The sequence below is a fragment of the Copadichromis virginalis genome, linkage group LG8, assembly GCF_057382275.1.
Source record: "Copadichromis virginalis isolate Kocher_CV1m ecotype Utaka linkage group LG8, C_Virginalis_male_GT1.1, whole genome shotgun sequence".
Taxonomy (NCBI): Eukaryota; Metazoa; Chordata; class Actinopteri; order Cichliformes; family Cichlidae; genus Copadichromis; species Copadichromis virginalis.
Genome location: NC_140625.1, coordinates 22,692,768 through 22,712,851, shown reverse-complemented (window position 1 = coordinate 22,712,851; position 20,084 = coordinate 22,692,768). Strand labels below are relative to the sequence as shown.

At 42.9% G+C, this 20,084-nt stretch overlaps 3 protein-coding genes and 2 non-coding genes across 5 annotated transcripts; all 5 read right to left on the bottom strand.

Annotated features, from left to right (window-relative positions):
- Window positions 1-317: 317 nt before the first annotated feature.
- Window positions 318-2,246, bottom strand: LOC146703377 (NAD(P)H dehydrogenase [quinone] 1-like). The gene is made up of 6 exons (XM_085466588.1): window positions 1,907-2,246; window positions 1,589-1,753; window positions 1,390-1,520; window positions 928-1,035; window positions 751-852; window positions 318-674 (listed from the first exon to the last, which is right to left on the bottom strand). The coding sequence occupies exons 1-6, from the start codon at window positions 1,908-1,910 to the stop codon at window positions 375-377; spliced, it is 810 nt and encodes a 269-aa protein (XP_085322714.1). The 5' UTR covers window positions 1,911-2,246; the 3' UTR covers window positions 318-374.
- Window positions 2,247-4,141: 1,895 nt separating this feature from the next.
- Window positions 4,142-4,235, bottom strand: trnai-uau (transfer RNA isoleucine (anticodon UAU)). The gene is made up of 2 exons: window positions 4,198-4,235; window positions 4,142-4,177 (listed from the first exon to the last, which is right to left on the bottom strand). It is a non-coding gene; the product is annotated as a tRNA-Ile (tRNA).
- Window positions 4,236-7,251: 3,016 nt separating this feature from the next.
- On the bottom strand, window positions 7,252-8,743 carry LOC146703375 (NAD(P)H dehydrogenase [quinone] 1-like). The gene is made up of 6 exons (XM_085467246.1): window positions 8,643-8,743; window positions 8,356-8,520; window positions 8,155-8,282; window positions 7,968-8,075; window positions 7,791-7,892; window positions 7,252-7,714 (listed from the first exon to the last, which is right to left on the bottom strand). The coding sequence occupies exons 1-6, from the start codon at window positions 8,644-8,646 to the stop codon at window positions 7,415-7,417; spliced, it is 807 nt and encodes a 268-aa protein (XP_085323372.1). The 5' UTR covers window positions 8,647-8,743; the 3' UTR covers window positions 7,252-7,414.
- A 3,039-nt stretch (window positions 8,744-11,782) lies between these two features.
- trnai-uau (transfer RNA isoleucine (anticodon UAU)) lies at window positions 11,783-11,876 on the bottom strand. The gene is made up of 2 exons: window positions 11,839-11,876; window positions 11,783-11,818 (listed from the first exon to the last, which is right to left on the bottom strand). It is a non-coding gene; the product is annotated as a tRNA-Ile (tRNA).
- Window positions 11,877-13,275: 1,399 nt separating this feature from the next.
- On the bottom strand, window positions 13,276-14,653 carry LOC146703373 (NAD(P)H dehydrogenase [quinone] 1-like). The gene is made up of 6 exons (XM_085467245.1): window positions 14,553-14,653; window positions 14,267-14,431; window positions 14,066-14,193; window positions 13,881-13,988; window positions 13,704-13,805; window positions 13,276-13,627 (listed from the first exon to the last, which is right to left on the bottom strand). Exons 1-6 carry the CDS (start codon window positions 14,554-14,556, stop codon window positions 13,328-13,330), a joined length of 807 nt encoding a protein of 268 aa, XP_085323371.1. The 5' UTR covers window positions 14,557-14,653; the 3' UTR covers window positions 13,276-13,327.
- Between the last annotated feature and the right edge of the window lie 5,431 nt (window positions 14,654-20,084).

Genomic DNA, 20,084 nt, shown 5'->3' with positions numbered 1-20,084 from the left:
CAATAGGGCTTGCAGTCACCTGATCTACAGCAGCGGTCAGGTGTCAGGCTTGCTTTCAACCTTTGTGTACGGTCACCCCCCAAAAAAAAAAAAAAAAAAAAAAAGAAAAACCCTAAACACCTGTGTTCCTATTAGAACAGGGATTTTCATTAGCATGTGGAACGATAACCAGCCCCCCCCCATCACATTTAAAGCCATACATGACTGGATCCTATATGGACTAAGAACCATCATTACATTGTGGTAGTATACATCATGTTCTAGAGGGATAACATGTATGAAACCCAAGTGGTGCATTTATAACTCATTGCTCAAAGTTTGAATAAAGCAGGCTTTATTTTAAGATCAAGACATTACATGGACCCACTCCATCATCAGACCCCGGCCTTGGTCTGGCTGTTGGCTGGCAGTGGCTTGCCCATGTGGATCCCCACTGTGAGGCCAGACTCTTTGCTGGCATATTTCTCTTTGACCTCAGGCTTCAGCAGGAAACCCTTCTCCTTGTCAAAGTAGTCCAAGGGAGCAAAGTACACAGTGGCTTCCCCACAGAGGTTTTGCAGCCGTGTGCGCCAGCCCTCCAGCATGGAGCTGCGAGATTCAGGAGAACCAGTAGCAGGATCCCAGAAGATCTGAGGGGCAAAAACCTGGAAGCCACAGTAGTTCAGGATCCCGTTCTGCACACAGGGAGGAGCAGCTGTTACCACATGACAGATCATTTCATGCTTGGCTCCGTTTATAGTGAGACCTCACCTGCAGTGGCCACAGTGTGACATTGATGTCACCATTGATGCCAGTGTCACTGTACACAGATTCAGGACAGTCAGTGGTGAAGGACAGCATGGCTTTCTTGTCCTGTATAGAGAGCAAGGAGTGAGCAAAGAGGGAGAGGACACAGCCTGAACACAGACATGTTGGTGGAGCGCTCACCTTGAAGATCCCCTCACTGTACCGCTTCTCCTGTGCGTAGGCAAAGCCCAACACACGATCCATCCACCCCTTCATGATTGCAGGAACAGATGACCAGTACATGGGGAACTGGGAACACAGGTTTAATGGTCATTTTAATGTGATGAGAGCCTTTATTGCAAGAGAATGTGAAATTCACTTTGTTGCAGCAGTAAAGTACACACAGAAGAAATAAAATAAGCAGTTTACTTAACCATACTACGTGAAGATATTTCTACATTGTATAGTGTATCCAATTTAGATATACGTACATCCATATGCAAATTACAGAACTACAGTATTTTGGTAGCACCAGAACCTTTCACAGTGCAGTGGCTGATGTTAATAGAATAAAATATGTGCAGGTCTGTTTTGAAATGTACATTCACTGCTGATGTGGACACCCTTCATCCTATCACAAAGACATTTCCAGTCAGACACTACCTGAAAGATGACAAGGTCTGCCTCCTTGAGCTTCTCCTGCTCTTTTTTGATGTCTTCTGCAAGTCTGCCCTCCTCTGATGCCAATTTGATCTCCTTTGCGTAGCAGAAGTTCTCAGCATCCTTCACTCCACCTGCAAATAAAGCTAATATTTACAACTGAAGCACAAAGCATTGCTATACCTGCAGAATATTTGTATACCAGTGATGTCCTCAGTAGTAGCAGCAGCTTTGAACTTCATGGCGTACAGGTCAGACACCTCTACAGTGCAGCCTTGAGCAGTCAGAGCTGCAACAGCAGCATCTTTGGCAGCAGCATTGAAAGAGGCAGGGCTTTCATGGGCATACACAATCAGCACTTTCTTGGCTGCAAAGCCAAAAATAAAGATTTGACAGAGTTCCAGTCACATACAAATATTTCACATTAATTGCCAAAGGAAACAGCCAAAACAAAAACCAAACACTTTCACAATTAGAAACCAAACACGTTTCAGCAGTTACCAGGAAGAAAACCTCTTACCCATTCTCAAAACTGGTGCACAACTGTAACTGATGAGTTTTCTGACTAGCTGACGTAGGAACAGGAGAAAAAAAAAATACTCATACTGAAACAAAACACAGTCTGCTGCTTTTATACACACTTCGAGCACTACTTCACACAGGTGCTGTCAATCAGCAATCAGGGTCATGAGTCAGCCAGCTGCTGGGATTTTCACTCAGGTTTCCTATTCATTACTAAAACTGGAAAATATTTTAGTGGGAGTAACACTCAGACTAAATTGAATGTTCATCCCAGTTGAAACACAGCATAAATGTATAACAGTTCATTATATTCATTCTGTTTTTTAATTTTCTCTTATAAATAATATTCACCTCAGTTTTTCTCCATCATCTCCTGTGATGATTGGTGTTCAACTTGGACCAATGTTGGATGTTTGACCAAGTCCTGCAGTCTCAGAACCACTGATATAAACTATACAAGAGGACACACACACACACACACACAATAATGCTTTATTTTTAAATCATTATTAGGAACGTTTACAATAATTTCTTAAGGTGTTCTACAGTGCCATCATGTGGTCGTGGTTTAAGTCATCATAATGCTTATGAAGCCAGACAGTGTTTTATATCTCTGAAAACAAAGAGGTGGGTTTTAAGAAAGAAGTTTTTATATAATAAATAGATGGCAAAATTTCTATAAAATAATCAGAATCAGAATCAGGATACTTTATTGATCCCTAGGGGAAATTATTTTTCGTTACAGTGCTCCATTATAAACAAACATTAACAAAGACAGACAATACACTAACTAAGATGCTTCCCCAGCATGCAACAGCATAGAGGATCGCACTGGCCACAACAGACTCATAGAAAATCCTGAGCATTTTCTGGCAGATGTTGAAGGACCTCAGTCGCCTCAAAAAATAGAGACGACTCTGGCCCTTTCTGTAAAATGCTGTGGTGTTTGTAGCCCAGTCCAGTTTATTGTCAGTGTGTACTCCAAGGTATTTATAGTCCTCCACAATGTCAACACTGACCCCCTGGATTGAAACAGGGGTCAAGTGTTTCCTGGTCTTCCTGAAGTTCACTATCAATTCCTGGGTCTTTGCCACATTGAGCTGCAGATGATTCTGCTCACACCACGTAACAAAGGAGTCGACCACAGTCCGGTACTCTGTCACATCATCCCTGCTGACGCATCCAACCACCGCGGAGTCATCAGAAAACTTCTGAAGATGGCAGGTCTCTGTGCAGTGGCTGAAGTCTGTGGTGTAGAGGGTGAAGAGGAAGGGGGAAAGGACAGTCCCCTGTGGTGCCCCTATGTTGCTGATTACCTTGTCAGACACACACTGTGGGAGACGTACATATTGTGATCTTCCTGTCAGGTAATCAACAATCCAGGACACCAGAGAAGCATCCACCTGCATTGCTGTTAACTTATCACCCAGGAGGGTCAGCCTGATGGTGTTGAAAGCACTGGAAAAGTCAAAAAACATGACCCTCACAGTGCTGGTCCAGATGGGTGTAGACTCGATTGAGCAGGTAGATGATGGCGTCCTCTGTTCCGAGACGAAGCTGATAAGCAAATTGAAGGGGATCCAGATGTGGTCTGACAATGGGTCGCAGCTGGTCCAGGATGAGCCTTTCCAGGGTCTTCATGATGTGGGAGGTCAGTGCCTGTAATCCTGGGGGCCACTGGGACGTGGCGTCTTTGGAATAGGGATGAGGCATGATGTCTTCCACATCACTGGTACCCTCTGCAGACTCAAACTCAGCATAAACAGTTTATGAAAGACTCCACACAGCTGGGGGGCACAGGCCTTGAGGACGAGGGGACTCACTCCGTCTGGTCCAGCAGACTTGCCTGAGTGAAGTCTCCTCATTTGCATCTCAACCTGGTATTGAGTGAAGGTGATGGGTGGGGGAGGGGTGTCAGGAATCTCACAGGAGGCAACAGCGCCATGTGAAGAGAGAGGCTGGCACAGTCCTTAGTCACCCACGGCTTGTTATTTGGGTAACAATGAACAGTCTGAGCTGGAACAACGGAGTTGGTGCAGAAAGTTATGTAGTCTGTGATACACTCAGTAAGCCCATTGATGTCCTCGGCGTGAGGCTCACAAAAGATACTTTCTTTGAAGAAAGTACACAAATTCACTTTCTAATAGGCATACATGACATTTGTTGTCTCTTAAAGAAAACAGGTTAAGGAGATACTTCTTTCCCCTTTAGGTAAACATTGACTTCAAGAATCTGCTCCAGGTGAGGTTTGAACTCACAACCTCAGCATAGCTCATCCCAATACTGCCATATAAGTACCACGCGCTACCCAATTGCACCACTGGAGCACATGCACAAAGCTTTGATTCCTTTCTCCCTTCATTCAATTGGAAGCCAATGTAGTGAAGCCAGAATCGGAGTGATGCGATCAAATTTCCTTCTACCAGTTAAAAAACGTGCTGCCGCATTTTGCACTAATTGCAAGCGTGACAGGGTGCCCAACCCAACCCAAATTATAAGGGAACTGCAATAGTCCAAACGTGACGTGATAAAAGCATGAATAACAGTTTCCAAATTGTGTTTGGAAAGGAAAGGCTTGACCTTCGATAGGCATCTGAGGTGATAAAAAGACGAGTTTACCACCCTATTTAAATGATCATCAAAGGAATTTTTAGTATTATATAAAACACGGGGGTTGTGTGAGTTGGCCGAAATAAGTTGAGAAAGACAGGCAAGTTTATCGGCTTTAACCGCCTTAGGATAACTTTTCCAACTACTTTTTATGGTTTCCAGACAGAAATGCAGCCTGTCTTTCTTCCGCTGTCTTTCACATCTCCCACATTGTTTTCTAATTTCTCGGGTGAAATCAGTTAGCCAAAACCTTGTCTTGGATTTACATTGTCTTAGTGTCAATGGGGCAACAACATCCAGCGCAGATTTACAAGCAAAATCAAAATACAGAAGTAAGTCATTTGAGGTAGGCAACTCCGAAGAATATGACATGAGATTGTCAAACAATATAAAACTGTTCGGCAGTATCAGAACGAAAGGCACAATAATATCGAACAGGCACAGCCCAATTTGCAATGGCGTTAAGAGAAGCAATATCAAATAAAATAGGCATATGGTCGGAAAAAAACGCATCTTTAACACATACATTGTTAAAGATCATAAGATAAAACCAAGTCTAGCATGTGTCCACATTCTTAAGTGGCACCATTTACAGATTGGACGAAATCAAAAGACTTTACTAAGTCCAGGTATTATTAAACACCGTGAATTAACAGTTTGGAGCACTAGAAGAAAGGGTGTACCCTGCCTCTTTTTTCATCTTGTTTAAGTCATCACAATTAAAACGCCTTGTAGTTGAGAAAAATACTAAAAACACAGGAGTTTTAATAAAGAAAGATTTTAGGTAATATGTGAATGGCAAAATGTCTATTTTGTATTACTTATATTGAGTATACTTGATGTAATCAGTCTCTATTATTTGATAGTTTATTTATATTCTGTATATGTTTTTCCTATTTCACAATAGAGTGCTACCTAACACAACCTTTGTAGCAGTGAGTGCAAGATCGCAGCACTGTAGCGCCAAAAGAGTTCCATTTATGAGCCTATAATAAATTACGGGGAAATAAATTTCAGGCCATTTAAGATATAAAATTGCCTCTGCAACAGGCTGGTTACCTACAGAGGTGGGAAAAGTATAATCGTTCTGTACTTACGTAGAGGCACAGATACTAGTGCCAAACCCTCAGAAACACGGGGAGAATATGCAAATTCCACACAGAAAAACCCAAGGACGATGGTGGAATTGAACTCAGGTCCTTCTTAATGTAAGGCAACAATGCTAACCAACGTGCTGCTTCAAACTGCTTACTCAAAGAAAAAATTAGCCTCTGAAATATACTCAAAATCAAAAGTCAAAGCTCTTTGGAGAACATTACTAGCAGCTATTTTTGTGCAAAGCTAAGTGAACACTGTGCTGTATGTATTATATTATTAATAACAGTAAATGTGAATAAAGACTTTATTTCAGTGTAAGGTTGAGTCCTAATACATTGGGTGTACCTTGCCTGTTGTCCTATAGGTACTGGGAAAGGTTCAAGTCCCAAGTCCCCATGCAGATGTGAGTTATCAATGTATATATGGAAAATAAAACCAGAAAATGAACTGCAGAACAATTCTCTTTCCATACCAAAAGATTAGATAGATATAATGGTTACTCAATGAGAGTAACGTATTCTGAATACTTTGGATTACTTAATATATTATCATGGTGTTTACAACTACATGAATGTGACTTATTACTATTACTGAAGGTCCGCGGCTCCGAACCATAGTAAAGGGACCTCTGGCTAATACGTCGGGTCCGTGTTGGGCTTGTAGCCGAAAAATATCTTTACTTTGTTGTCTGGGTCAAATTTGCTAGCGAGAGACAGAGAGAGGCGTTGAAAGGCTGCTCCAATGGAATTTATTGTTTCGGAAGAAAACACGAACAGGGTGTACAGTCGAGTCTTAATAGCTTACTTACAACTGGGCTCGTCAGGCACTCTTCTTCGCTGCAGTGGTTATTATATTTACATGCTTCCAGCTCCCGTTTCTGCTCGATGACAACTCGTATTTTTCCACTTTCCTTTTTCTCCCTCCTTGCACTCACAGAAACATAACGGGTATGGTAGTCCATTCTCCCTGCAGCACGGACTACACTACCCATGAGGCTACATTCTTTAGGGCTATGTCTCTAGCATTCTGCCTATTAGCTTAGCACAACAAGAACAACAAGGCGCTCTGTCACCCAGGAAACAGACATTCGCAGAGAGAGCGTTGCCCTGTAACCATGGCAACCGTAACGCTGCCGCCTGGAACAACAGAACATAGCTGTCAAACAAAACCCAAACAATCCTACGACATGAAACAGAAAAATACCACCGTGTAATCCATTTCTTTCAACAAAGTATCTTTTCTCATAATACCACCTTTTTAAACCGTAACGGAATACAGTCACTCATACTTTGCATTTTAAATACCTAACGGTGGTACATGTATTCCGTTACTCCCCAACACTGCCAACTTGTAGAACAGGGAGACTGAAGTAAGCAATAGCTGAGAACAGCTATTTCTAGTCCTGTCACAGACATCTGAGTTGTATGAATTTTGTACATATGTAATGCTCAGTTTTAAAAAGAAATTGATAATAATAATTTAGTTGTGCAATTTTTGAAATGACTATTCTATTTAATACAGGGATCTGTCTTTTGACCATGACTAAAAAGAAAGTCACATTTCCTGTCCTCCCACATGCACATGCTAAGGTTTTTAAACATGGCAATCAGAATTCATCCAGTCTTGAAAGCTTGCCGAGTATCCTGTTATGTACATAGACCATTTTCTAGGTGGTTGAACTGTATGAAAGCAAGTGGTGAATTTAAAAATCACTTCTCAAACTGAAGTTACAATAAAGCAGCCTTTTTATTGCAGTAGACATTTTAAGACCAAGACATTACATGGACCCACTACATTGTCAGACCCCGGCCTTGGTCTGGCTGTTGGCTGGCAGTGGCTTGCCCATGTGGATCCCCACTGTGAGGCCAGACTCGTTGCTGGCATATTTCTCTTTGACCTCAGGCTTCAGCAGGAAACCCTTCTCCTTGTCAAAGTAGTCCAAGGGAGCAAAGTACACAGTGGCTTCCCCACAGAGGTTTTGCAGTCGTGTGCGCCAGCCCTCCAGCATGGAGCTGCGAGATTCAGGAGAACCAGTAGCAGGATCCCAGAAGATCTGAGGGGCAAAAACCTGGAAGCCACAGTAGTTCAGGATCCCGTTCTGCACACAGGGAGGAGCAGCTGTTACTACATGACAGATCATTTCATGCTTGGCTCTGTTTATAGTGAGACCTCACCTGCAGTGGCCACAGTGTGACATTGATGTCTCCATTGATGCCAGTGTCACTGTACACAGATTCAGGACAGTCAGTGGTGAAGGACAGCATGGCTTTCTTGTCCTGTACAGAGAGCAAGGAGTGAGCAGAGAGGGAGAGGACACAGCCTGAACACAGACACGTTGGTGGAGCTCTCACCTTGAAGATCCCCTCACTGTACCGCTTCTCCTGTGCGTAGGCACAGCCCAACACCCGATCCATCCACCCCTTCATGATGGCAGGAACAGATGACCAGTACATGGGGAACTGGGAACACAGGTTTAATGGTCATTTTGATGTGGACACCTGTTAGTTGACCACAAAGACACTTCCAGTCAGACACTACCTGAAAGATGACAAGGTCTGCCTCCTTGAGCTTCTCCTGCTCTTTTTTTATGTTATCTGCAATTCTGCCCTCCTCCCATGCCAATTTAATCTGATCTGCATAGCGGTCTGCTGCAGTCTTCACACCACCTGCAACAAAAATTTAGTGTTCACATCTGAAGAGCAATCAAAGCATTGCTATACCTGCAGAATATTTGTATACCAGTGATGTCCTCAGTAGTAGCAGCAGCTTTGAACTTCATGGCGTACAGGTCAGACACGTCTACAGTGCAGCCTTGAGCAGTCAAAGCTGCCACAGCAGCATCTTTGGCAGCAGCATTGAAAGAGGCAGGGCTCTCATGGGCATACACAATCAGCACTTTCTTGGCTGCAAAGCCAAAAAAAATAAAAAGAGAGTTCCAGTCAGATCACAAACATACAAATATTTCACATTGTTCAAAATAAGAGACCAAACAAGTTTCAGCAGTTACCAGGAAGAAAAAGTCTTACCCATTCTCAAAACAACAGTAAATGATGAGCGTTCTCTCTAGCTGGTATAATAAGAGGAAAAAGGTGCCCATACTGAAGAAAAACACACCTGTTGCTTTTATACACACTTCGAGCACTACTTCACACAGATGCTGTCAATCAGCAATCAGCCTCATGGGTCAGCCAGCTGCTACTGCGGGATTTTCTCTCAGGTTTCCCATTTTGTACAGAAACTTGGGCATAACTCTGAGATTAACCTAAACCTTCAGCCCAGTTCAAACACAAGATTCATTTATAAGTCATAGTCATCTTAGCTTCACTCGTTCTACAGTGCCGTCATGTGGTCAAAGTGTCCTTTCAGTGTAGGAGCTATGGTACATGGTTTAAGTCACCATAACGTACCTTCTTCTAGAAAGTTGGTTCTGTTCATCTGGATGGTTTGTTTATAGTGGAAGGAACCTTTTGTCAGTCGTCCATGTGAGCTTATTGGTCAGAATCGGCTGATTTGAGGTTTTTCCAACATTAGAAACGCACCTTTGCACAATGTCTGAACGTTCCATCACTTACTTGCAATGGCCATGAGGTCAGTCAGTACGTATGAATATGCAAATTGTCATGACCATAGACCAAGAGCATATTCGCAGCGAGATAGTATCTGCAACCACAGCACCATTCCTCGGTTCCCATTTCAGATCAGTTCAATTCAATTCAATTCAATTCAATTCAATTCAATTCAATTCAATTCAATTTTATTTATACAGTGCAGTTTTAAATATTCTGGGAGACACAAGTCAGCCTGCAGTCTCAGAGAAAATAGCTCTAATAGGGTGATATGGTACTAGAAAGTCACTGAGTTAAGATGGGGCCTGATTATTGAAGACCTTGTATATAAGGAGCCAGATTTTGAATTTGGTTCTGGATTTAACAGGTAGCCAGTTAAGGGAAGCCAATATAGGAGAAATATGCTCTCTCTGTCTACTCCCTGTCAGTGCTCTTGCTGCAGCATTTTGGATCAGCTGAAGGCTTTTCAGGGCGTTTTTAGGACAACTTTTCAAACTCTTCAAACTCTTCTTTTATCTCAAGAATTCTTGAGATAAAAGAAAGGTTGGAGAGTGACCTGTAACTAGCTAAGTAAGAGAGTAAGAGATTACTTTTTAGGTAATAGTTTAACTACCGCTAGCTTGAAGGCCTGCGGTATAGAGCCGATTATGAGAGATGGGTTGATCATATTTAAGATTGAAGCATAAATTAATGGCAGGATTCTTGGAGCAGTCTTGTAGGAATGGGGTCTAAAAGACACATTGATGGTTTGGAGGAATTAATTACTGAAGTTAACTCAGAAAGATTAATTGGAGAAAAAGACTAAATGAATACAAATTGCACTGAAATTCGATGGATATAATATTACGTCTGTGAGATGATTAAAGTTTTGTTTGTAAAGAAATTCATGAAATCATTTCTAGTTATCATTAAAGGAATGGTTGGCTTAACAGAGCTCTGAATTTTTGTCAGTCTGGCTACAGTGCTGAAGAGAAACCTTGACTCCGTGCTCAAACCAGCGTTCCTCCCTGTCCAGGATGTGTACATCCTCATCACTGAAAGAGTGTCCACTGGCCTGTAGGTGTAAATAGACTGCAGAGTCCTGGCTTGACGAGGTAGCCTTCTGTGTTGTGCCATCTGCTTCGTCGGAGGTTGTTTGGTTTCTCTGATGTATAAATCCTGGCAATCCTCCTTGCACTTAACAGCGTACAGTATATTACTCTGTTTGTGTCGAGGGACCCGATCCTTGGGGTGGACCAATTTTTGGTGCAGCGTGTTTTGGGGATAAAAAGTAACCGAGACGCGGCGTTTAAGAGGAAATGTGTCTCAACTGTTCTGATACTCCTGACACATACGAGATCACTAAGGGTTTTTGCTTAGGCAGCAGTTGTCCTTCTCTCCTGGATTGGTTGGAGCTTTCTTTAGGCCCCTGGTTTGAGCGGGGAGTCAAGGAGGCCATTTACGTGAAAAGGGAAAGACCATCTCTGAATCGAGGAGGGGGCCTAAGGGTACATCTTTTGCCATCTTACAATGCTGTGATTGCAGCCATTCCCCAACTGTCTGTGAATGATACTCATGGCCATTGATCAGTGGGCTTTGATCAGTAAGCTTTTATCAGTGGTTACTGATCAATCGTCATGACAATTTGCATATTAATGATCAAGGAACTGACCTCTGTGCAAATGTACTGTTTATAAGCTGGGGAAACCTGCAGTCAGCTGAGACTGAAGAAGTCACTTGGAAGAGTGACGAAATGTTTCTCCCATTGAAAACACTACGTTCAGATGAACAGAATCAACCTTTTGGGATTTACTTACCTGGATCATTGAGCGTGCATCAAGAGATTTCTAGTTTGTTGTTTAGGAGCTGACACAGTCTCTAAGGGGATGGGGTTTGGAGGATAACAGGAAAAGAGAAGCTGCAGAGAGGCATGTAAGACTGCAACTCTGCTTCCTGGTCCCAGTGCTGGATAGTCACATTTTGGGGGTTTAATCAACTTGGCCAGATTTCTAGAAATGAGAGCTGCTCCATCCAAAGTGGGATGGATGCTGTCTTTCCAAACAAGACCAGGTTTCCTCCAGAAAGTTTCCCAGTTATCTATAAAGCCCACATCATTTTTTGGACACCACTCAGACAGCCAGCAATTTAAGGAGAACATGTGGCTAAACATGTCACTGCTGGTTGGGGAGGGGAATAGAGAAAACTACATAATCCAACATCATTTTGGCAAAGTTACACACCGATTCAGTATTGATTTTAGTGACTTCCTATTGATGTAACCGAGTATATCATTATGGGATATGGCATATATCTATAAGTTTTTAATTAAATTTTCTGACAAGCTACACAAAAACTCCACCGTATGTTGCAACAAGAACAGGAAGCTCTGCCACAAAGAGAGCACCACCCTTTCAACCTGGCACCAGCTTTTCCCTTCAATGGCCCCTCAACTCCTCTTGAAGCTGAGTCAAGCGGTTCTCTTTTTGAAGAAAGCAGACAGTAGTGCTGTCAGTAGCATTTGCCTACATGAGATTTGTTATTTTCTCAAGAAACAAGGACACATTTTTTTTCCTTGAGCATTTATCTATTGGCATTGGGTAAAAAAATTAGCTTGAACATTATGCTCCAGGTGAGGCTTGAACTCACAACCTCGGCATTGCTCTGCCCAATACTGTCATATAAGTACCGCGCGCTAACCAATTGCGCCACTGGAGCGCTGAAAAAAAAAAGCCATTCATGGACCTATAATAAATCAAAGAAAAATTAATGAACAAATGAGTACTAGGCTTGAGATAGGCTGGCAGCCTGTCTAGGGTGTGTACCGCCTCTTCTTCTTTGTTGTGTATTTTTGTCATTCAAGGACCATGGACATAGAGCCACAACATTGGCTCTGATACTATCATACATGCACTGATTGGAGCACCACAAGAAAGGGTGTACCCCGCCTCATTTTAACACTTAAAGTACAAGATACTTGTTTATAACTCAGCATACAAATAGGCTGAATTATTCAACAGTCTGTTCATTTGGTATATATTGCATATTTTCCTATTTCATATATGGGTGTTAGCCAACACAACCTTTGTAGCAGTAACCTACAAGAGTTTTTCTATCATAAATGTGGAGAAGCATGAAGCCACTGCTCCAGGTGAGGCTTCAACTCAGCATTGCTCAGCCAAATACTGTCATATAAGTACCGCGCGCTAACCGATTGTGCCACTGGAGCTGCATTCAAATCTGGAGCATTCATGTACCTCTTTACAAAATTAAGGAGAAATAAGAAATTTCACACTATAGGATATAAAATGGACTGTACAACAGGCCAGTTTCGTATTTAGGATGTACCCTACCTCTTGCCCAATGGGAGTTGGGATAGGTTCCAGCCCTGAATCGGTATCAGTTGGTGGATGGAACAAAACCAGAAAATGTATTGCAGAAAAATGAAATTTTGGATGTAATTGGACCCAGTGTTTTTAGGCTGCCAGCTTCAGGACAACTATTTCTAATTCTCTCAAAGAAATCTTATGTTGGAATTTTGTACATACGAAAGTTAAAATGTTTTTAGATGTGTCATTTTTGGCCTTCTTTCGACCACTACTGAAAGGTAATGGCTGACCACACCTTCATATTTTAAAGTGCCACATTTCCCCTCTGCTCACATGCTGAAAATTACTTGGTAATCTGAGCTCCTCCCTCCCCTTGATGAAAAGCACCAACATTCCCCACAATTCCAGCAGTGGTGCTACTGGTAGAGAGACAGTACCTGTACAGGAAAGAGGCGATGAAGTAGTGTCAAGTGAACCATGAAGGTGACGACACCATCACATTCTAGATGGTGTAGTGAGCTGGATGGATTAAGCCATCACTCAGCATGCTAATGCCACACATTGCATCAGTTCTTTGTGTACCATTGCCAGCTCACATTTCTGGTATACAGCCCCAAGTGTCAATTTGGTCAGTGTTGGAAAATGACACCAGTCTTGAAAGCCTACAGAGACAGCTTTGTGTATCCTGTTATGTATATGTACCATTTTCTAGATGGCTGAACTGTATGAAACCAAGTGGTGCATTTGAAACTCATTGCTCAAACTGAAGTTCCAATAAAGCAGCCTTTTTATTGCAGCACACATTTTAAGACCAAGACATTACATGGACCCACTCCATTGTCAGACCCCGGCCTTGGTCTGGCTGTTGGCTGGCAGTGGCTTGCCCATGTGGATCCCCACTGTGAGGCCACATTCTTTGCTGGCATATTTCTCTTTGACCTCAGGCTTCAGCAGGAAACCCTTCTCCTTGTCAAAGTAGTCCAGGGGAGCAAAGTACACAGTGGCTTCCCCACAGAGGTTTTGCAGTCGTGTGCGCCAGCCCTCCAGCATGGAGCTGCGAGATTCAGGAGAACCAGTAGCAGGATCCCAGAAGATCTGAGGGGCAAAAACCTGGAAGCCACAGTAGTTCAGGATCCCGTTCTGCACACAGGGAGGAGCAGCTGTTACCACATGACAGATCATTTCATGCTTGGCTCTGTTTATAGTGAGACCTCACCTGCAGTGGCCACAGTGTGACATTGATGTCTCCATTGATGCCAGTGTCACTGTACACAGATTCAGGACAGTCAGTGGTGAAGGACAGCATGGCTTTCTTGTCCTGTACAGAGAGCAAGGAGTGAGCAAAGAGGGAGAGGACACAGCCTGAACACAGACATGTTGGTGGAGCTCTCACCTTGAAGATCCCCTCACTGTACCGCTTCTCCTGTGCGTAGGCACAGCCCAACACCCGATCCATCCACCCCTTCATGATGGCAGGAACAGATGACCAGTACATGGGGAACTGGGAACACAGGTTTAATGGTCATTTTGATGTGGATACCTGTCAGCCGACCATACACATTTCCAGTCAGGCACTACCTGAAAGATGACAAGGTCTGCCTCCTTGAGCTTCTCCTGCTCTTTTTTTATGTCTTCTGCAAGTCTGCCCTCCTCCCATGCCAATTTAATCTGACCTACATAGCAGTCCTCTGCAGTCTTCACACCACCTGCAACAAAAATTTAGTGTTCACATCTGAAGAGCAATCAAAGCATTGCTATACCTGCAGAATATTTGTATACCAGTGATGTCCTCAGTAGTAGCAGCAGCTTTGAACTTCATGGCGTACAGGTCAGACACGTCTACAGTGCAGCCTTGAGCAGTCAAAGCTGCCACAGCAGCATCTTTGGCAGCAGCATTGAAAGAGGCAGGGCTCTCATGGGCATACACAATCAGCACTTTCTTGGCTGCAAAGCCAAAAAAATAAAAAGAGAGTTCCAGTCAGATCACAAACATACAAATATTTCACATTGTTCAAAATAAGAGACCAAACAAGTTTCAGCAGTTACCAGGAAGAAAAAGTCTTACCCATTCTCAAAACAACAGTAAATGATGAGCGTTCTCTCTAGCTGGTATAATAAGAGGAAAAAGGTGCCCATACTGAAGAAAAACACACCTGTTGCTTTTATACACACTTCGAGCACTACTTCACACAGATGCTGTCAATCAGCAATCAGCCTCATGGGTCAGCCAGCTGCTACTGCGGGATTTTCTCTCAGGTTTCCCATTTTGTACAGAAACTTGGGCATAACTCTGAGATTAACCTAAACCTTCAGCCCAGTTCAAACACAAGATTCATTTATAAGTCATAGTCATCTTAGCTTCACTCATTCTACAGTGCCATCATGTGGTCAAAGTGTCCTTTCAGTGTAGGAGCTATGGTACATGGTTTAAGTCACCATAACGTACCTTCTTCTAGAAAGTTGGTTCTGTTCATCTGGATGGTTTGTTTATAGTGGAAGGAACCTTTTGTCAGTCGTCCATGTGAGCTTATTGGTGAGAATCGGCTGATTTGAGGTTTTTCCAACATTAGAAACGCACCTTTGCACAATGTCTGAACGTTCCATCACTTACTTGCAATGGCCATGAGGTCAGTCAGTACGTATGAATATGCAAATTGTCATGACCATAGACCAAGAGCATATTCGCAGCGAGATAGTATCTGCAACCACAGCACCATTCCTCGGTTCCCATTTCAGATCAGTTCAATTCAATTCAATTCAATTCAATTCAATTCAATTCAATTCAATTCAATTCAATTTTATTTATACAGTGCAGTTTTAAATATTCTGGGAGACACAAGTCAGCCTGCAGTCTCAGAGAAAAGAGCTCTAATAGGGTGATATGGTACTAGAAAGTCACTGAGTTAAGATGGGGCCTGATTATTGAAGACCTTGTATATAAGGAGCCAGATTTTGAATTTGGTTCTGGATTTAACAGGTAGCCAGTTAAGGGAAGCCAATATAGGAGAAATATGCTCTCTCTGTCTACTCCCTGTCAGTGCTCTTGCTGCAGCATTTTGGATCAGCTGAAGGCTTTTCAGGGCGTTTTTAGGACAACTTTTCAAACTCTTCAAACTCTTCTTTTATCTCAAGAATTCTTGAGATAAAAGAAAGGTTGGAGATTGACCTGTAACTAGCTAAGTAAGAGAGTAAGAGATTACTTTTTAGGTAATAGTTTAACTACCGCTAGCTTGAAGGCCTGCGGCATAGAGCCGATTATGAGAGATGGGTTGATCATATTTAAGATTGAAGCATAAATTAATGGCAGGATTCTTGGAGCAGTCTTGTAGGAATAGGGTCAAAAAGACACATTGATGGTTTGGAGGAATTAATTACTGAAGTTAACTCAGAAAGATTAATTGGAGAAAAAGACTAAATGAATACAAATTGCACTGAAATTCGATGGATATAATATTACGTCTGTGAGATGATTAAAGTTTTGTTTGTAAAGAAATTCATGAAATCATTTCTAGTTATCATTAAAGGAATGGTTGGCTTAACAGAGCTCTGAATTTTTGTCAGTCTGGCTACAGTGCTGAAGAGAAACCTTGACTCCGTGCTCAAACCAGCGTTCCTCCCTGTCCAGGATGTGTACATCCTCATCACTGAAAGAGTGTCCACTGGCCTGTAGGTGTAAATAGACTGCAGAGTCCTGGCTTGACGAGGTAGCCTTCTGTGTTGTGCCATCTGCTTCGTCGGAGGTTGTTTGGTTTCTCTGATGTATAAATCCTGGCAATCCTCCTTGCACTTAACAGCGTACAGTATATTACTCTGTTTGTGTCGAGGGACCCGATCCTTGGGGTGGACCAATTTTTGGTGCAGCGTGTTTTGGGGATAAAAAGTAACCGAGACGCGGCGTTTAAGAGGAAATGTGTCTCAACTGTTCTGATACTCCTGACACATACGAGATCACTAAGGGTTTTTGCTTAGGCAACAGTTGTCCTTCTCTCCTGGATTGGTTGGAGCTTTCTTTAGGCCCCTGGTTTGAGCGGGGAGTCAAGGAGGCCATTTACGTGAAAAGGGAAAGACCATCTCTGAATCGAGGAGGGGGCCTAAGGGTACATCTTTTGCCATCTTACAATGCTGTGATTGCAGCCATTCCCCAACTGTCTGTGAATGGTACTCATGGCCACTGATCAGTGGGCTTTGATCAATAGGCTTTAATCAATAAGCTTTGATCAGTGGTTGCTGATCAATTGCTGATCAATCGTCATGACAATTTGCATATTTCTGCCAGAAACTGCTCAGGATTTTCTATGAGTCTGTTGTGGCCAGTGCGATCCTCTATGCTGTTGCATGCTGGGGGAGTAGGCTGAGGGTAGCAGATGCCAACAGACTCAATAAACTAATCCGTAAGGCCAGTAATGTTGTGGGGATGGAGCTGGACTCCCTCAAGGTGGTGTCGGAGAGGCGGATGCTGTCCAAGATAAAGACAATGTTGGATAACACCTCCCACCCACTCCATGACATGCTGGTCAGTCACAGGAGCACGTTCAGTGAGAGACTGAGATTACCGAAAAGCACCACTGAACGACACAGGAAATCTTTCCTGCCTGTGGCCATCTCCCTGTACAACGCATCCACTTAACACACTGGTTACTGCTACAACTACACATGTTTCTTTTCCAGCTATTTATTAATGAGTGACTTATGTATATATATATATATATATAAACACCCAGCACGCCCCTGCGGGCGGTTTATCCTTCAAGCTCGGGTCCTCTACCAGAGGCCTGGGAGCTTGAGGGTCCTGCGCAGTATCTTAGCTGTTCCCAGGACTGCGCTCTTCTGGACAGAGATCTCCGATGTTGTTCCCGGGATCTGCTGGAGCCACTCGCCTAGCTTGGGAGTCACCGCACCTAGTGCTCCGATTACCACGGGGACCACCGTTACCTTCACCCTCCACATCCTCTCGAGCTCTTCTCTGAGCCCTTGGTATTTCTCCAGCTTCTCGTGTTCCTTCTTCCTGATATTGCTGTCATTCGGAACCGCTACATCGATCACTACGGCCGTCTTCTTCTGTTTGTCTACCACCACTATGGTTGGTTAGCCACGACCATTTTGTCCGTCTGTATCTGGAAGTCCCACAGGATCTTAGCTCGGTCATTCTCCACCACCCTTGGGGGCATCTCCCATTTTGACCTCGGGACTTCCAGGTTATACTCGGCACAGATGTTCCTGTACACTATGCCGGCCACTTGGTTATGGCGTTCCATGTATGCCTTGCCTGCTAGCATCTTGCACCCTGCTGTTATGTGCTGGATTGTCTCTGGGGCATCTTTACACAGCCTGCACCTGGGGTCTTGCCTGGTGTGATAGACCCCAGCCTCTATGGATCTTGTACTCAGAGCTTGTTCTTGTGCTGCCATGATTAGTGCCTCTGTGCTGTCTTTCAGTCCAGCTTTGTCCAGCCACTGGTAGGATTTCTGGATATCAGCCACCTCCTCTATCTGCCGGTGGTACATACCGTGCAGGGGCCTGTCCTTCCATGATGGTTCCTCGTCTCCCTCCTCTTTCTTGGGTTTCTGCTGCCTGAGGTATATATATATATATATATATATATATATATATATATATATATATATATATATATATATATATATATATATATATATATATATAAATATATAAATATATATATATACATTGTACTATTGTTAGTTAGTGAATTGTCTGTCTTGTTAATGTTGGTTTATGTTGGTTTATAATGGAGCACTGTAACAAAAAACTAATTTCCCCCAGGGATCAATAAAGTATTCTGATTCTGATTAATGATCAAGGAACTGACCTCTGTGCAAATGTACTGTTTATAAGCTGGGGAAACCTGCAGTCAGCTGAGAGTGAAGAAGTCACTTGGAAGCGTGACGAAACGTTTCTCCCTTTGAAAACACTACATTCAGATGAACAGAATCAACCTTTTGGGATTTACTTACCTGGATCATTGAGCGTGCATCAAGAGATTTTTAGTTTGTTGTTTAGGAGCTGACACAGTCTCTAAGAGGATGGGGTTTGGAGGATAACCGGAAAAGAGAAGCTGCAGAGAGGCATGTAAGACTGCAACTCTGCTTCCTGGTCCCAGTGCTGGATAGTCACATTTTGGGGGTTTAATCAACTTGGCCAGATTTCTAGAAATGAGAGCTGCTCCATCCAAAGTGGGATGGATGCTGTCTTTCTAAACAAGACCAGGTTTCCTTCAGAAAGTTTCCCAGTTATCTATAAAGCCCACATCATTTTTTGGACACCACTCAGACAGCCAGCAATTTAAGGAGAACATGTGGCTAAACATGTCACTGCTGGTTGGGGAGGGGAACAGAGAAAACTACACAATCCAACATTGTTTTGGCAAAGTTACACACCGATTCAGTATTGATTTTAGTGACTTCCTATTGATGTAACCGAGTATATCATTATGGGATATGGCATATATCTATAAGTTTTTAATTACATTTTTTGACAAGTTACACAAAAACACCACCGTATGTTGCAACAAGAACAGGAAGCTCTGCCACAAAGAGAGCACCACCCTTTCAACCTGGCCAATGGCCCCCTCAACTCCTCTTCAAGGTGAGTAAAGCAGTTCTCTTTTTAGTTAGTTAGTTTTACTGGATCTCAGTGCTGCATTTGACACAGTTGACCACAACATATTACTCAAACGACTGGAGAACTGGACAGGTCTTTCAGGAACTGTACTAAACTGGTTCAAAACATACTTAGAAAACAGGAAATACTTTGTATCAATAGGTAACTTCACATCTGAGCAGACAAGTATCACATGTGGAGTTCCCCAAGGTTCCATCTTGGAACCCCCTCTGTTTAACATTTACATGCTCCCACTGGCACAGATTATAAAGAACAACAAAATAAACTACCACAGCTATGCAGATGACACACAAATATACATCACAATGTCACCAGGAGACCAAGGCCCTGTACAGGCTCTTGGTAAATGCATTGAGGAAATTAATGACTGGTTGTGCCACAATTTTCTCCAGCTAAACAAAAACAAAACTGAAGTAATAGTCTTTGGTGCCAAAGAAAAACGATCACAGGTCACCAGAGAACTTCAATCTATACACCTAAAAACCACAAACCAGGCGAGAAATTTGGGTGTAGTGATGGATGCAGACCTAAACTTAGAAAAACACATTAAGACAATAACAAAAATCAGCTTACTATCACCTCAAGAATATTTCAAGGATAAAAGATCTGATGTCTCAACAGGACCTGGAAAAACTAGTCTATGCATTCATCTTTAGTAGGCTTGATTACTGTAACAGCATCTTTACAGGTCTACCTAAAAAATCAGTCAGACAACTACAGCTCATTCAGAACTCTGCTGCTCGAGTCCTCACTAAGACCAAAAAAGTGGACCACATCAGTCCAGCTCTGAGGTCTTTAAACTGGCTGCCTGTCCGTCAGAGGATAGACTTTAAAGTTCTGATGCTGGTCTATAAAGCTCTGAATGGTTTAGGACCAAAATACATCAGTGACCTCCTGACCCAGTATGAACCTTCCAGATCCCTCAGGTCATCTGGATCCGGTCTTTTATCAGTTCCCA

Coding starts and splice junctions, on each gene's coding strand:
- LOC146703377 (XM_085466588.1), bottom strand. Junction 853..927: donor ACAGTGAGGGGATCTTCAAG/GTGAGCGCTCCA, acceptor CTCTCTATACAG/GACAAGAAAGCCATGCTGTC. Junction 675..750: donor TCACACTGTGGCCACTGCAG/GTGAGGTCTCAC, acceptor CCCTGTGTGCAG/AACGGGATCCTGAACTACTG.
- LOC146703375 (XM_085467246.1), bottom strand. Junction 8,283..8,355: donor TACTACTGAGGACATCACTG/GTATACAAATAT, acceptor TTTTTGTTGCAG/GTGGTGTGAAGACTGCAGCA. Junction 7,715..7,790: donor TCACACTGTGGCCACTGCAG/GTGAGGTCTCAC, acceptor CCCTGTGTGCAG/AACGGGATCCTGAACTACTG.
- LOC146703373 (XM_085467245.1), bottom strand. Junction 14,194..14,266: donor TACTACTGAGGACATCACTG/GTATACAAATAT, acceptor TTTTTGTTGCAG/GTGGTGTGAAGACTGCAGAG. Junction 13,628..13,703: donor TCACACTGTGGCCACTGCAG/GTGAGGTCTCAC, acceptor CCCTGTGTGCAG/AACGGGATCCTGAACTACTG.